Source organism: Diadema setosum, chromosome 9 (assembly GCF_964275005.1).
Source record: "Diadema setosum chromosome 9, eeDiaSeto1, whole genome shotgun sequence".
Classification (NCBI taxonomy): Eukaryota; Metazoa; Echinodermata; class Echinoidea; order Diadematoida; family Diadematidae; genus Diadema; species Diadema setosum.
The window spans coordinates 27,353,178-27,367,318 of NC_092693.1; the positions used below are offsets into that span (position 1 = coordinate 27,353,178).

The window sequence follows — 14,141 nt, forward strand, 5'->3', positions numbered from 1 at the left end:
GTACACTCAGGCAGGTGTCAATGGGAAATGCATGTTATAGCAAAATGAGCTCGTCCTCTAGGGGTTAAGGAAACATTTTGCACTACACTTTCTACCATTTATAGTATTAGTATCAATTTAACCACTGCTTTTCCATGTAATTCCCCTATTTCTGTAACTCAAATAACTGTCACGCTAGCACACCTACCAAGTGTATTTTTGTTGAGCGTATTATTGGAGCATGCTTTTTGTCTGATACCCGACAACTCTTTCACAACGCTTAACACTGACTCTGGTCTGATGATCCCAGACCAGTAAAAATCACTGTTGGGCCAGTAACTTTCCAGCAAATTGGCAAATTTACTAGTCAGACATGACAGGTAAAAAAAAAAAAAAACACAAACAAACAAACATTGTCACAGCCATAAAAAAAAAAAAGGACCAGTAAAAAATGGAAAACTGGGCATCTACTAGACCGACAGGGATAGGTCGGACCAGTAGAAAATATGGGCAAGTGAGCAGCCATGACTTGAGAGCTAATCATTTCCATCAACCTTACAGACAATGACATATGAGAGATAGCTCCTTCAATAATTTCGCAGACTTGGCAGCACAGAGTCTGAGGAGAAATTGAATCCTTCACATATTACAGTGTTTCAACGTACAGCGTAAGTATTCAGAAACATAATCATGTTTGTTGCAATCTAGAGAAACATGCAAGCACAGCTGAATGGAGTCACAATGACTGTGGCAGCGTGTTACATTTAGCCATTTGTCTTACTTGTCATTGCTGCTGTAAACATTTATTTTCTTGCTCAACAGAACATGTTAGCAATACAAATATGTCACAAAACTATGACTCAAGAGAAATAAAACAAGTAAAACTTTTTGACCCAAGTAACAATCTATGAGTGTAAACTTTATGCAAAGTGTGCAACATAATTGATGTAAAGTTATCATTGTCATTCTTACTTCATAATGCTGTCATGCTTGGCTTCAATGCAGACATCAGGATTGAATGCCAGCACACTCTCTTTGGCAACCTTCATATAGAAATACGAGAAACTTAATCATAAACCCTGAGCATCATCATAATGTATGTGACAAATACAAGAACATAACCTTCTGCATCTACATTGCATAAAATCTGTATTCCTTGATTCCATACAGAATTGGTCACTTTAAGTTCTCACGCAGTTATGATATTTTTTTACCTCTAAATGCCACACAAGCTCTCATCTGTGATAGGTCTATTACAGAGTTAAATTATTTACAATTTGAAAGTGTGAAAAATTTTTGAGGCATATATTGTCTTTAAGTATTCGCTTGTCTGGAAATAGCTGAGCAATGTTGGAAATTTTTGCCTCAAGTAACATGTGGGGAAAAACAGTACATTGAATGAAGATTGGGCAAGGGAATTTTTTAAATCAAGATAACCAAACTTTTAGTAAGTTAGTTTTACTTTACATGTACATTTTAAGAAGAGGAAATGCATAAGGAAATATTGGGACATTTATTTTGCCTCAAGATGAGAGAGACAAGGCCAGTCTGATGACATACACAATATATATCAAGCATGCAAGGTTGACTGTAAATGAACAAATTGGTGAGAACAGTGAGATTTATTCAGAAAACTATGGGAGTAAATACAAACCTGTGCCTTTGATTTGCCAACATGCCTTTTCTGGAACAAGAATTGACGATTAAGATTGCTGACATCAATTGTATCCAGATCAATCTGAAAAATATGGAAGAAAGTCATTCTATCAAATGTACATATCAAGAATTTCTGCATCCATGTAACATTTGAATCATAAAGAGCGGTACTCTGGGGTAACATCAACATTATTCATTACTAATTGCCATACCATACATTGAACAAATTAGCAAACAATTGTATTTGTCAATTACTAAGGGCATATGTTGGATACTAAAACAGCTTATAGTCCAAACAGTAACAGAAACATGAATATATTAGACAACTCATGTTGAAATCAAAACTGGACATCTCTTAATGCACTGTTGTACTCCCTAGATATTACCTCGTGTCATCATCTGTACAATGCATAAATTAGTCTGTCTAGCATTTTTTTTTTTTTTCTGTTGGATCATTTTGAACACTGATTTGGTTCAAATTCATGAAATTGAAAAGAAGTATTAAGATTAAAGAAGTATTGTCCTGTGATTTTGGTGTCCACTGTAATTTGGTGTAGTGGAATTTCTACATGAATACAAAAGTAAATTACTAGGGCCATAAGAAGACTGATAAGCTCCTCTTCGAGAAAACTCACAGTTAACTTAAACGAAAGGACGTTTGTGACAGAACTGAAAATGCAGGGGAAAAGATGATGAGAATGAAGTAGAAACCATTTTGTCTTGAAATTTAGAATGTAATTGTAAAAAAAAAAAAAACTTAACAGGTAGATTATTTTCATTGTGGTGGTCAGGAAGGTTGTGTATTGTCTATGGTTATGTCATGAGCTTTGCATTTGTGTTGATGTCGCTGCATCTATTCGGCCTCTCTTGGGTCGCCTAACACTAGCTATGGAGGCATACTTGTGAAATAGGCCTCACCACAGTCTGTCTGTACAAAATATGAAGCCGCTTACCTGTTATTGCATTATTGTTATAATCATGAATTCAGCCCCACCATGTGGCGGTCAACGGCACATAAGCACAGTGGTGGGGCTTTCTTCCACAGGATACTGTAAAACGAGGAATGTTCGCGTGCATTTTAATTGCGCGAATTTTGCGAGCGTTAACATTGGCGAAATCAAAATGCACACCAAAGAACTTGCCTACACGATATGCATTGGATACCAGTGGCAATTTACAAAAATTTCATGCCACAAGAAAGGTCGTCGGCTCCAATTCATGAAATTTTCATGCCGTGAATATATCGTGGTTTACAGTAATACTCGTGAATGCGGCCCCCAAAAATACATATACGCGATTGATACAGCGACGAGGCTGATTTCCACAGCATACGTAACATATTATATTTCATCGTTCCTTCTTAAATGACTTTACTTCTATTTCTTTTCTTTTCTTTGATCTTTGATTTCTTTCATTTATTAGTTTTATTTTCAGAAAGACTTCCTAATGTCCCTCAACTAATCTAACCATCTATGACACAACCCTAAGTAATCGAACCCGGCCTATAAAATCCTAACCTAATCTAGAATCTATACTTACTAAAGCAATTACCCCAAGGGATGCACGCGCACTGTAGCCTGCAGTGTGGTGGGGCCTAATTCATGAGTTTGTCTCTATTTATGGATAGATATGTCTACACTACAGTCACATGTGACGTGTGTGGTTGTTTTGTAGATCTCTATCCAGTGGCATGGCAGTCAGTGACTCGGCTCAGGCGCCTGCCTAACCCCGGGGCACTCCTTGTACACAGTTATACTGTGGGAGCGCCCTGAGTCAAACGAGTGCTATCTCTGTATGTTGTAAAAGAAACACATATTTTCGCTGCACTATAAGTTTCGTATTTTACCAGCAAAAGGCTTACTTTTATGATATACATACGTTTCTTACGTAATTAATACGATACGTTCACTTGTTAAATCCCATGTAGTCTTGAAAAGATGTTTTTCCACGAGTTCATATCCGTCCCTCTCGTTCATTCTTTGGCTTTCGATGCAACCTTTGCTTGGCACTTTGCGCATTGGCGATATGAATACGCATGAGAGTCGCGATGATTTTAGCCTATGAACAAGGCCCTTTCGCTGCACGCTGTGTTGTGGCGAGCGAAAGGGTTCGACTGAAATGCGCCCACACCAGCAGAGAGCAATCTTGTTTATCTGGACAGCTGTTGATCTTGCAGATCCCTCCTGACCGAATCATTTAAAATCATCGATTTGGACAGAAAAGGACCATTTATTAGCGGCCTATTACGTTCCGCGTATCCTCTTGTCAATAATTGGAATACATTGGTAAATAGTCAAATTGACGCATTTTGTAGTATTTAAGGTGATATTTAACCGCGATACTAGGCCTTTCCAGATCCAAAATCCTACAATGCGCAGCCCCAATGCGAAGAGTTGGGGCTGGTCGCAGTTAGCGCTGGCCATGGCATGGCCCATATGGGCATGGCAACAACTAACCCCGGGCGCTCCTTGTACACAGTTATACTGTGGGAGTGCCCTGAGTCAAAAGAGTGCTATCTCTGTAATTTGGAAAAGCAACACAAATTTTCACGCAACTATAAGTTTCGTAATTTACAAACAAAACGCTTACTTTTATATTAAATGTATACGTTTCTTACCTTATTCATACGATACGTTCACTTGTTAATTTCAACATTTATCCATGTAGTCTTGAAAAGACATTTTTCTACAAGATCATCTCCACATACATGTACCTCCCGTTCATTCTTTGGCTTTCGATGCAACCTTTGCGTGGCACTTTACGCATTGGCAATATGAATAATGCATTATTCTATTATTATCATTATGAGAGTCGCGAAGATTTTAGCCTTTGAACCAGGCCCTTTCGCTGCGCGCTGTATAGTGGCGAGCGAAGGGTTCAAGTGAAACGCACCCACACCAGCTCCAAGCGAGTGATCGGGCGCCACACGATGTTGCGCAGCAAGAGTGAATGGCCAAAAAGGATACAGTGCTACCGACTCACGCAAGGCAGAGGTTTCAAATCCCATCTTCATGACATGAGCAGTTGTCGATCTCGGAGATCCCTGCTGACCGAATCACTTAAAGTCAGCGATTTAGACAGAAATTGACTATTAACGGACTACTATCTAGTATTACGTTCCGCGCCTCCTCTTGTCAATAATTGGAATACATCGGTAAGCATTCAAATTGACCCATTTTTTAGTATATAAGGTTAAATTTAACCGTGATACTAAAGCAAGTGACCCATGTTCGACATCCTAAATTGCGAAAGCAAAATAGCGTGCATGAGCCGAAACGCTTGCGCTGCAAACATCGTTCAAACGCCTGTGACTATTGTTCGGCACCAGGTGTCTGTGGTTCGACATTCGCGACATACCGCACCGTGCACTCGCCCTGCCTATGTGAATGTATTAGCGCGCGTGCCACGCGCGGGCGAAACTGTATACATAGTACATTGCACTACGAGAGCGCGGTACTCCATGTATAGTAAGGGTACTAGGTCTCGCGCAGGGACCCAATGATCGCGCATAGCGTAACTGCGTATAGCAAGCGATATTACGCGTAGGACTAAGCGCAAAATTTGCCGATACGCCCATGGAATAAACATACCTGACTTACCGCTCAACATGAGAAGGAAGCAGGTAAGAAATTTTGATTTCCAACAAATTTTCCACTAAATTTCCAATTTTTTACCTTGTAGAAACCTACCTTCCCTTAAAATCTGTTCTAAGGATGTTGTAGCCTAGACGTGTCGTCTCGCTTGTCTCGTTCGGAGTCGATAGAATTCGTAATTTGTTCGATCGATCGTTTACCACGTGACGTCATCATACACAAGAACAATGTATGCTGCCAGCTACGCTGAAATACTGTTAATAAATGTTGTTTTAAGTCAAATTTTAACACAACGATTATAATATTACAAAGGAATAAATATTTCAGTCTATCGAAGTTGAAGTGTGATTTCAATTTGAATTTGCTTGTGATTTCTTGCGCTAACTTGTGATATATTTGTGACAGGGGAGGGCCATAATGATACTGAAGAAAACAAATTAGATGAGAGTGTGACAAATGGGTGACGAAAATGAGAGGGTGACGAATGGGTAAGCACACACACAAACACACACACACACACACACACACACACACACACACACACACACACACAAAGTATATGTTCATATTTTACTTTTTTCCATTTTATATTACGTGTATATTATTGGTTAAAGTGATTAGAAATATTGTAAGAAAACTTTATAAATGAAAATCATTAACGATTATGAAAATATCAATGATAAAAATAATAATAAGAATGATAAAATGATGATGGTGGTGGAAGTGATAATAATAATAATGAAAATGATAATGATTATGATGATTATGATGATCGATGATGGTGGTGGTGATAATAGTAATAATGATGATAATAATAATAACAATAATAATAATAATAATAATGATAATAATAATAACACATATAATAATAATAATAACAATAATATACACAAGTTAGGTAAAACTGCTGTTGCTTATAACAGGGACAAATTTAATATCAAGTGAAAAAATATTCTACGAAAGCCGGAGCACGTTACAGCCGCAGAGGGGCAGACACTTTCACGCATGAAACTACAGAGGGCAGCTGCGCGATCTTTACATACCCCGAGAAATTGAACGCATAAAAAGAAGTCCGACATACAAACGGCAACAGCGCACTACTCCGTCATCGTATCATCAGGAGATTCTGGGAGGTGATTTTTCTGCTTTTTCGTGATATTCATTGAGAAATTCAGGTACGATTATAGAATAACTTCTATTATAAGAGCATTTCAAATTTACGTGCGCGATATCTAGACCCCTCAACCATACTCCACGCTGTGCGAGAGATTCAACGCATACACAACACGTTGCGATCGAACCATGGTGATACCGCAAATTCTGGCACGGGTGGCATGCAAAATATAAATATCGCGTAAACGCTCAAGTTATCTCAGAAACGGCTGCCATCATGGCTATGGGTAGGCCCTATGGGTGTACACGCTGTACAGATTCAATGCAGATAAACGGACTAGAATTAGATCTAGATCTAGTAACTTCGAAACTTGGAATGAAACAAGTCTATGTATTGGTGCTGCTATGCAACTTTACTTAATTTACCCGTTTACTTACCATGCTTACCCGGTGAACTGCTTATGCGAGTTGAGTGGGAGGGTCGTGACAATGATTTCGGAGGTCCGGCGACGTGGCCCACTGTTGTGCTCTTCGGAACACGTGTGGAGGTAATTGCATGCAGCATAGTTTGAATTTTGCACTTGATATGCGCCATTTTTTATTCATGATTTTCAGTGAATTTTTATTTGTAAGAGTGGTCTATTCATGGAACCCTGTCGAAACAAGGACCACGTCACTTGCTTTTACGCCTTTCCAGATCCAAAATCCTACACTGCTGGTCGCAGTTCAATCGGTTAAGCGACAACCACATCATGCATCAACATGCACGCATCATCGCGCATGTTAATTTGTAGGTTCTATGACTAGATCTATGTGGCTGTGCACGGGTATACACTAGACTAGATGCCCTGCCTGGGCCCCTAAAAATATTTGAAGTTTTTTTTTATTAAGGTTTATTATTTTAGGCTTTATATTAGCCAATTTTTTTTACAGGCTTTAGAGTCTGGAGATGTCTAACATTGTTACAGCGCGCGCAGCAGCGCCCTTTTTGTTTCAACACCCTCGGACAACACAGTTTAGAGTATATGGGACTGTATTACCGCACCGACACGCAACGAGTCTCTCTAATAGTCAAACAAAGAAAAATGAGCTTCAGTACTTACGACAACTATTGTCTTGAAGCCCGTGAGAACTAGATTCTTCAATAGTTCGCATCCTATTCCACCAGCTCCCACGACCAGCACCTTACAAGTTGATGCACTCGTGGCAAGATTTTCCGGCAAAATCCCGTCTATCGACGCTGCCATTTTCTCCTCATCGAATAATACAAAAACTTGCTTTGAGCAACCTCTACCCCATGCTCAGTGAAAGGTGTTACAGGATTTTAACTTTTTGCGAGGTACAAAGATGAAATGCTACTTATATGAGGTTATATGAGCATACCATTCTAAGAGGAATTCAAAGATTTTTTTTTTTTTTATTAAATTCAGTTTTCAAATGGCTGAGATATTCCAAACCAAAGTAAATCTCATCCGATATGCGTCATGCGCAGTAGGGTCCTGCATCATACACATCCATATCCATATCCAGAACAAGGCAAAACAAAGCAATTCTAAGGTGGGTCCTACTTTTTTTTTTTTTTTTTTTTTTATTAGAATCGCTTTGGTTTGGAAATCTCATCCATGTCAAAACCAATTTTTACCAAATAAACTTTGACTTCTTCTTGAAATTGCATGTAGTCTTTCATAGAGGTTTCTCATTCTCTCTCAACAACAACAACAACAACAACAACAACAACAACAACAACAACAACAACAACAAAATAGAAATCTGATGCCAGGTAAACCAAAACTAAATCATCCCTTTAAGAAATGGCGAATAATAATAATAAAAAATGTTCTGTTCTAGACTGAAAAGAATATTGATTGATTTGGCTACATAAGGACACTTTGCTCAATACCCAATCGTGGTAGATAGGCCCTACAACTGAAGGAGTTTTGACGTTCCCACATGAAAATCAATTAAATATCGTTTTGTTTTATCCATCCCTTCATGCGCAACTATGTATGTGACTCTCCAGGACCCAGCACCCTTCCATGTTACTTGAAGTTGCTGCTTGGGCCCGTGGTATGGTGGATAACGGTACTATTTAATTATAGGGCCTACAGATTAACCTCTAAACCATACATGGCCGGCGGAACGGGGGGGGGGGGCAGCTAGGGGGCTCTACCCCCCCCCCCTTTTGTGCACCATACAAAGGAATACATAAGGAGTCATCACTTTGGCCCCCCACACTTTTTTACCCCGAACAGTGGGTCAGGGGGGAAGGGGGGGGGGGGGGCGGGGGCACCTCGTGGAAAAGTAATTTTAAGTGTGTATAGTGCGCGTGCGTGTGTCTGTGTGTGTGCTGTCAGTTTGCAAACTTATTGGGGACTACAATACATAACGGAATGTGATACATTCCACAGCGCAACATTGCCACGAATAGGACTCTTCCTTTTACTGTACGTGTATAATAGTCAGGGGTGAATCCAGGAATTCCGTATATAAAGGGGGCGCAAAGCGAGGAAGCGTAGCGAGCGAGGGAGGAGATTTTTTTTTTTTTATGTTTGTTGGTCATCGTGCGATTTCATACATACTTTTGATAGATTTTGTAATGATTTTGTAAATCTGAATAATTCTGGAAAATGGAATGGAAATATTGTTTTAACATATACATTTAGTTTCTGCGCTCATTATGACTGATTGATTGATTGATTGATTGATGATGATGAAGATGATGATGATTAAAATGTAGCTACGTACATAATCCGAATATTGCATTAATCATAAATTATCAATTATGATAATGTTCTTCGCTACGAAGTTATGCGCGAGCGAGGGTAGCGAGCGCTCAGGAATACACATAATATTTATAATGTAAGAGAAAGCTATCTTTCTGATAACCCACTACGTGTAGCTCCAATCTCTTATTGCAGGCTATAACTGCTGGCATTGCTGATAATTTATTGCGAATATACCTTATAACAATAACCCATACCATATAATCCAGAATCATCATTTACTTCACTTAAGGCCGTGTCACACCTTTCTGGGCAAGCCTTGCGTGCGACTTGCGAAAACAATTTCTATTACCCGGAGGTCCCCGCAGTTGACCCGCACATGACAGTACCTAGCACGTATCTCACCCGTAGTCGCCCGGAGGTGCGCACGCAAATCTTTTTACCCGCAACCAGTAGGCCCTGTCATACCTTTCCTGGCAAGCTACGCGGGCTTGTCGCGTGTCGAGATTTTCCAGCGTATCGGACAATTTCTGAGGGCGGACAAGGATTTGGGCGAGTCAGTGCATGTGTCTTACTTGCTAGACACGTTCTACTTAAATTCTACTTGCGGGAATACTGTGTGACCTGTGTGCCAGGCGCGTGGGGGCTGACAACTCAGTGAAGGAACTCCTCAGAAGGAATGGCAGAAGTCCCACAGAATGTCATTATCTTGGCTCCATACCTGGGGCCCGCTGCATAAAAGTTACAATTATGGTAACTTTGCCATCCAATGGTAACTTCATGCCCATGGAATTCTTGATTTAGATTGGCTGTTGAGTATTGTTGCCATGGAAGTCACCCATTGGATGGCAAAGTTGCCATAATTGTAACTTTTATGCAACGGGCCCCAGGACTGCGAAGTAGGCTACCTGCGTGGGAGTTGCCTGCGAGGTGCTGCCGCTAGGGGCCTCCTACTGGCGTTCTGCGAGGGACCTCTCCGGGCATCCCCGCGAGTTACCCGGAAAAAGTTTTGGTCATGCTAAAAACCTAGCTGCGGTTAAATTGGACTTGCGTGCGCACCTCCGGGCAACTACAGGCGAGATACGCGCTATAGGTACTGTCAGGTGCGGACCAACTGCGGAGAGCTCCGGGTAGCAAATTTGTTTCCCCGTAAGTCAAGCCGCAAAACTTCCCCAGATACGGTATGACAAGGCCTTGAGCATGCTCAAAACTTGTTCGGAGTGAGTCGTGGGGGGTTCGCTTGCAGAGGTACACGCAGAACACCAGTAGGAGACCCTAAGCTTACCGGCAGCACCTCGCAGGCAACTCCAACGCAGGTACTTCTCAGTACCCGTAAGTCGCTCGTAACAGAAAACGGATCGGTTTCAAATCCTGCTCTCACGCAGGTCACACGGAATACACGCAATTAGAAGGTATAAGTAGCACGCATCTAGCAGGTAAGAAACAAGTGCGAAACTCGCAAACATTCTTGTCCGCCCGCGGAAAATTCTACTGAGTGCTGGAAAATCCCTCCTCTCAACAAGCCCGCGTAGCTTGCCCGGAAGGGTGTGACACGGCCTTTATTTGTGTGTGCGAGCGAGCGAAAGCTAGTCAGCGTCTGAAGAAACATGCTCTTTTCATGTGTATTGAATACATATGTTATCATTTTTACCCATCTTCCCGAAAAATATAAGATCCAGGTGCAAAAACTGATATCTTTCTTGTCGGTGCAATGTTTGTTACAGTTTTCCTTACATTGATTATGGAATGACGGTGTGAAACGACAAATTACTGGCAGCAACATCAGGAGAATTGCATAACATAAATGCGAGCGAGCGGAGCGAGCGAGCTTGAAAATTTTGACATTTTACGGTAAAAAAAACCTGCCGTTTGTATCTATATTTTTTCGCTTTAGAAATTAAGGGGCGCGAATAACTTTTAACAATACCCTCTAAAGTCATTCCATATATCCAGAATCATCATTTACTTCTCTTAATATTGTGTGTGCGAGCGAGCGAAAGCGAGCCAGCGCCTGAAGAAACATGCTCTTTTCATGTGTCTTGAATACAATATGTTATCATTTTTACCCATAAATATCCTCCCGAAAAATATAAGTTTCAGATGCAAAAACTCCTATCTTTCTTGTCGGTGATGTTTGTTATGTTAACAGTTTTCCTTACATTGATTGTGGAATGACGGTGTGCATGTGAAACGACACATTACTGGCAGCAACATCAGGAGAAATGCATATAACAAATAAATGCAGTGGCGGATCCAGAGGGGGGGGGGGGGGCGCAACCGGCGCACGCCTCCCCCTTTATTTTTCGTTAAAAACAAAAGAAATAAAAAGAAAAAAAATGAAATGAAACCCGGAAGTGGCACCAGAAATATTAGTCAAGCCCCCCCCCCCCCCTTTACAGAATTTCTGGATCCGCCCCTGAAATGCGAGCGAGCGGAGCGAGCGAGCTTGAAAATTTTGACATTTTACAGTCCAAAAACTGCCGTTTGTAGCTATATTTTTCCCCTTTGGAAATTAAAGGGGGGGGTGCGAATACCTAATAACAATACCCTCTAAGGTCATTCCATATATCCAGAATCATCAATTTCTTCTCTTATTTGTGTGTGCGAGCTGGCAAAAGCGAGCCAGCGTCTGAAGAAACATGCTTTTTTTCATGTGTCTTGAATACTATGTTATCATTTTTACCCATCTTCCCGAAAAATATAAGATCCAGGTGCAAAAACTCCTATCTTTCTTGTCGGTGCAATGCTTGTTACGTGTTAATAGTTTTCCTTACATTGACTATGGAATGACCGGTGTGAAACGACAAATTACTGGCAGCAACATCAGGAGAATTGCATAGCAATTAAATGCGAGCAAGCGGAGCGAGCGAGCGAGCTTGAACATTTTGACATTTTACAGTCCCAAAACTGCCGTTTGTAGCTATATTTTTCGTTTTTGTTTTTTGTTTTTACCAGCTGATGGGGGGGGGGGGGACGTGCCCCCCGTAGTTACGCCACTGACCCCGGAAGTACGTAAGTGGCATGCCTAGCACTCGCCATGTCTTTTGTTAGTCACATTAATATCACAGAAACATGCAAGTTATGCTGAGTCGAGGGGAAGGTGCATTCCATAATGTCTTTTGTTAAACATTTCAGTACTTGAGCAATGATTGACAGATGAGGTCATCTGAGGAATATTGGTTTGGAAGGATTTTTTTGTGGGTGTTCCAAGGTAATCTGAAGAAAAATAGAAGAAAAAATCCTTAAAAATATATGGAATGTTTCTAGATATTCGTTTCACCGCAAAAGTGATGTTGAGGGTATCATAAATCAACACAAATCAACATGCATTTGGATTTCAGGGGTCCTTTAAATCTGTATAGACAATGGTACTACAAATCAATAACGTTAGTTATAACAGTATTTTTATAATACGTATTTTATTTGTTCACATGGGCGTCACCAGGGGGGGGGGGGGGTGCGTTGGGTGCGAACCGTGGTGCGAACGCACCCCCCTTCAGACCAAAACATAAAAAAAAAAATAAAATAAAAAAAATCAGTCTGCGAGCGACCTCAACGCCGGACGCTAAATAATTTTCTTTTTTATTATCTTTTTTTTTTAATTATTTTCATTTCATTTTGGACCAGGGACAAGAAATTCGTGGGGGAAAAAAATCGCACCCCAGGCTCTGGCAGCACTGATTTAATACATATCTATTTTGCAGTGTTCACTGTTTATCGACCGTACAGTACATAATCGTACGGTACGGAGCACGTGCACGTTTGCGTGTCGTGTACTGTACGTGTGTGCTGCAACGATGTAGGGTCTACGTACAGCACTTTATTTCTGACCAATCCAAATTGAAAATGCGAGCCCAAGTGCGAGCCTTAGACTTATACAAATTTTGGAGGGGCATAAGCATATTATAATAATTTTGCCCCCCCCCCCATAATTAATAATTCCCGAGATGAAAAGATTTTCTTGTTTTTTTTACAGAAAAAAAATTCCCCCATAAAAATATTGCAAGGGTAAGCATAATATTATCATTTGCCCCACCCCCAACACACATAGTCATAATTCCCGAGATGAGAAGATTTTCTTGCTTTTTTGATAGAAATCTGTCCAAATATTTCACCCAAAGTGTGATAGAACCTGGTTGCTGAATTTCAATTCTAAAAATGAAAAGTCTCTCTCGTGTGGGAGGGGGCTACCCCTTCCCATACCCTCTCCGGTTTGGTCTCTTTCTTCATGGACTTAATACACCTTTAGATTGATATCTTATCGCAAGTGTGCACCATGACCTGTCACTTCACTTTGAAAAAAAAAATTAAAAGTTCCGTCGTGTGGGAGGGGATAATTATCTCCTTTTAATTAACCCTTTGCCCGCTTGGTTTCCCTTCATATTATCAGTGCACTAAAAGTCTTGGGGGGGGGGGGATTGAGAGCTTCCTAAATTCCAAATGTCTTTATGAGCTATTTGAATTTGAATTCTAAAAATGCAACTGCTTTCTCGTATGCAGGAGCATCAATCCCGGAGGATAAGGGGGCAAACGTCACCCTATAATTCTCGAAATGAGGAAAAATTTCTTCCTATTTTAAAAGAAACTGTCCAAATATTTCATTCTGCAACGGATTGTTGAATTTCAGTTCTGAAAATCTCTGTCACGTTGGAGGGGCTACCTCCTCCCACACCCTCCCCCGCTAGGTCTCCAACCATACACCTAGAAAACTTGGGGGACTGACAAATTTTAGAATATTTCATCAAAAAGCATGTTTCATATATATGTCACTTGAATTCAAATATTTTCAAAAGTTCCCTCATCACACTTTGATTAATGTTTCCCCCGCCCGGTCCCTACCCACAGATTAAGACTCGACACATTTGGGGACTGACAATCTTCGGAGTATTTCATGGAATTAGTGTGCATCAGGGGACAAAACGAATTTTTGCCCCCGCCCCCCCCCCCCCGCTCCCTGTGACAAATAATTGATAAATTATTGAAAGACCAAAATGAACAAGAAAGGCGCTTTTCTCGTCTTTAAGTTGTCAATTTCATAACTGAAAATGCGAAATTTTTCTCTCATAACTGGGCGAAT

General features: G+C 40.6%; 1 protein-coding gene across 1 annotated transcript in view; it reads right to left on the minus strand.

Annotated features, from left to right (window-relative positions):
- The window catches only part of LOC140233434 (SUMO-activating enzyme subunit 2-like), a 31,307-nt gene extending 23,719 nt beyond the window's left edge, over nucleotides 1-7,588 (minus strand). The window contains exons 1-3 of the mRNA XM_072313545.1: nucleotides 7,445-7,588; nucleotides 1,634-1,717; nucleotides 952-1,022 (exon numbers count right to left, since the gene is read on the minus strand). Coding sequence (XP_072169646.1) covers nucleotides 952-1,022; nucleotides 1,634-1,717; nucleotides 7,445-7,588 — 299 coding nt within the window. The remainder of the gene's footprint in view (nucleotides 1-951; nucleotides 1,023-1,633; nucleotides 1,718-7,444) is intronic.
- Nucleotides 7,589-14,141: the final 6,553 nt, after the last annotated feature.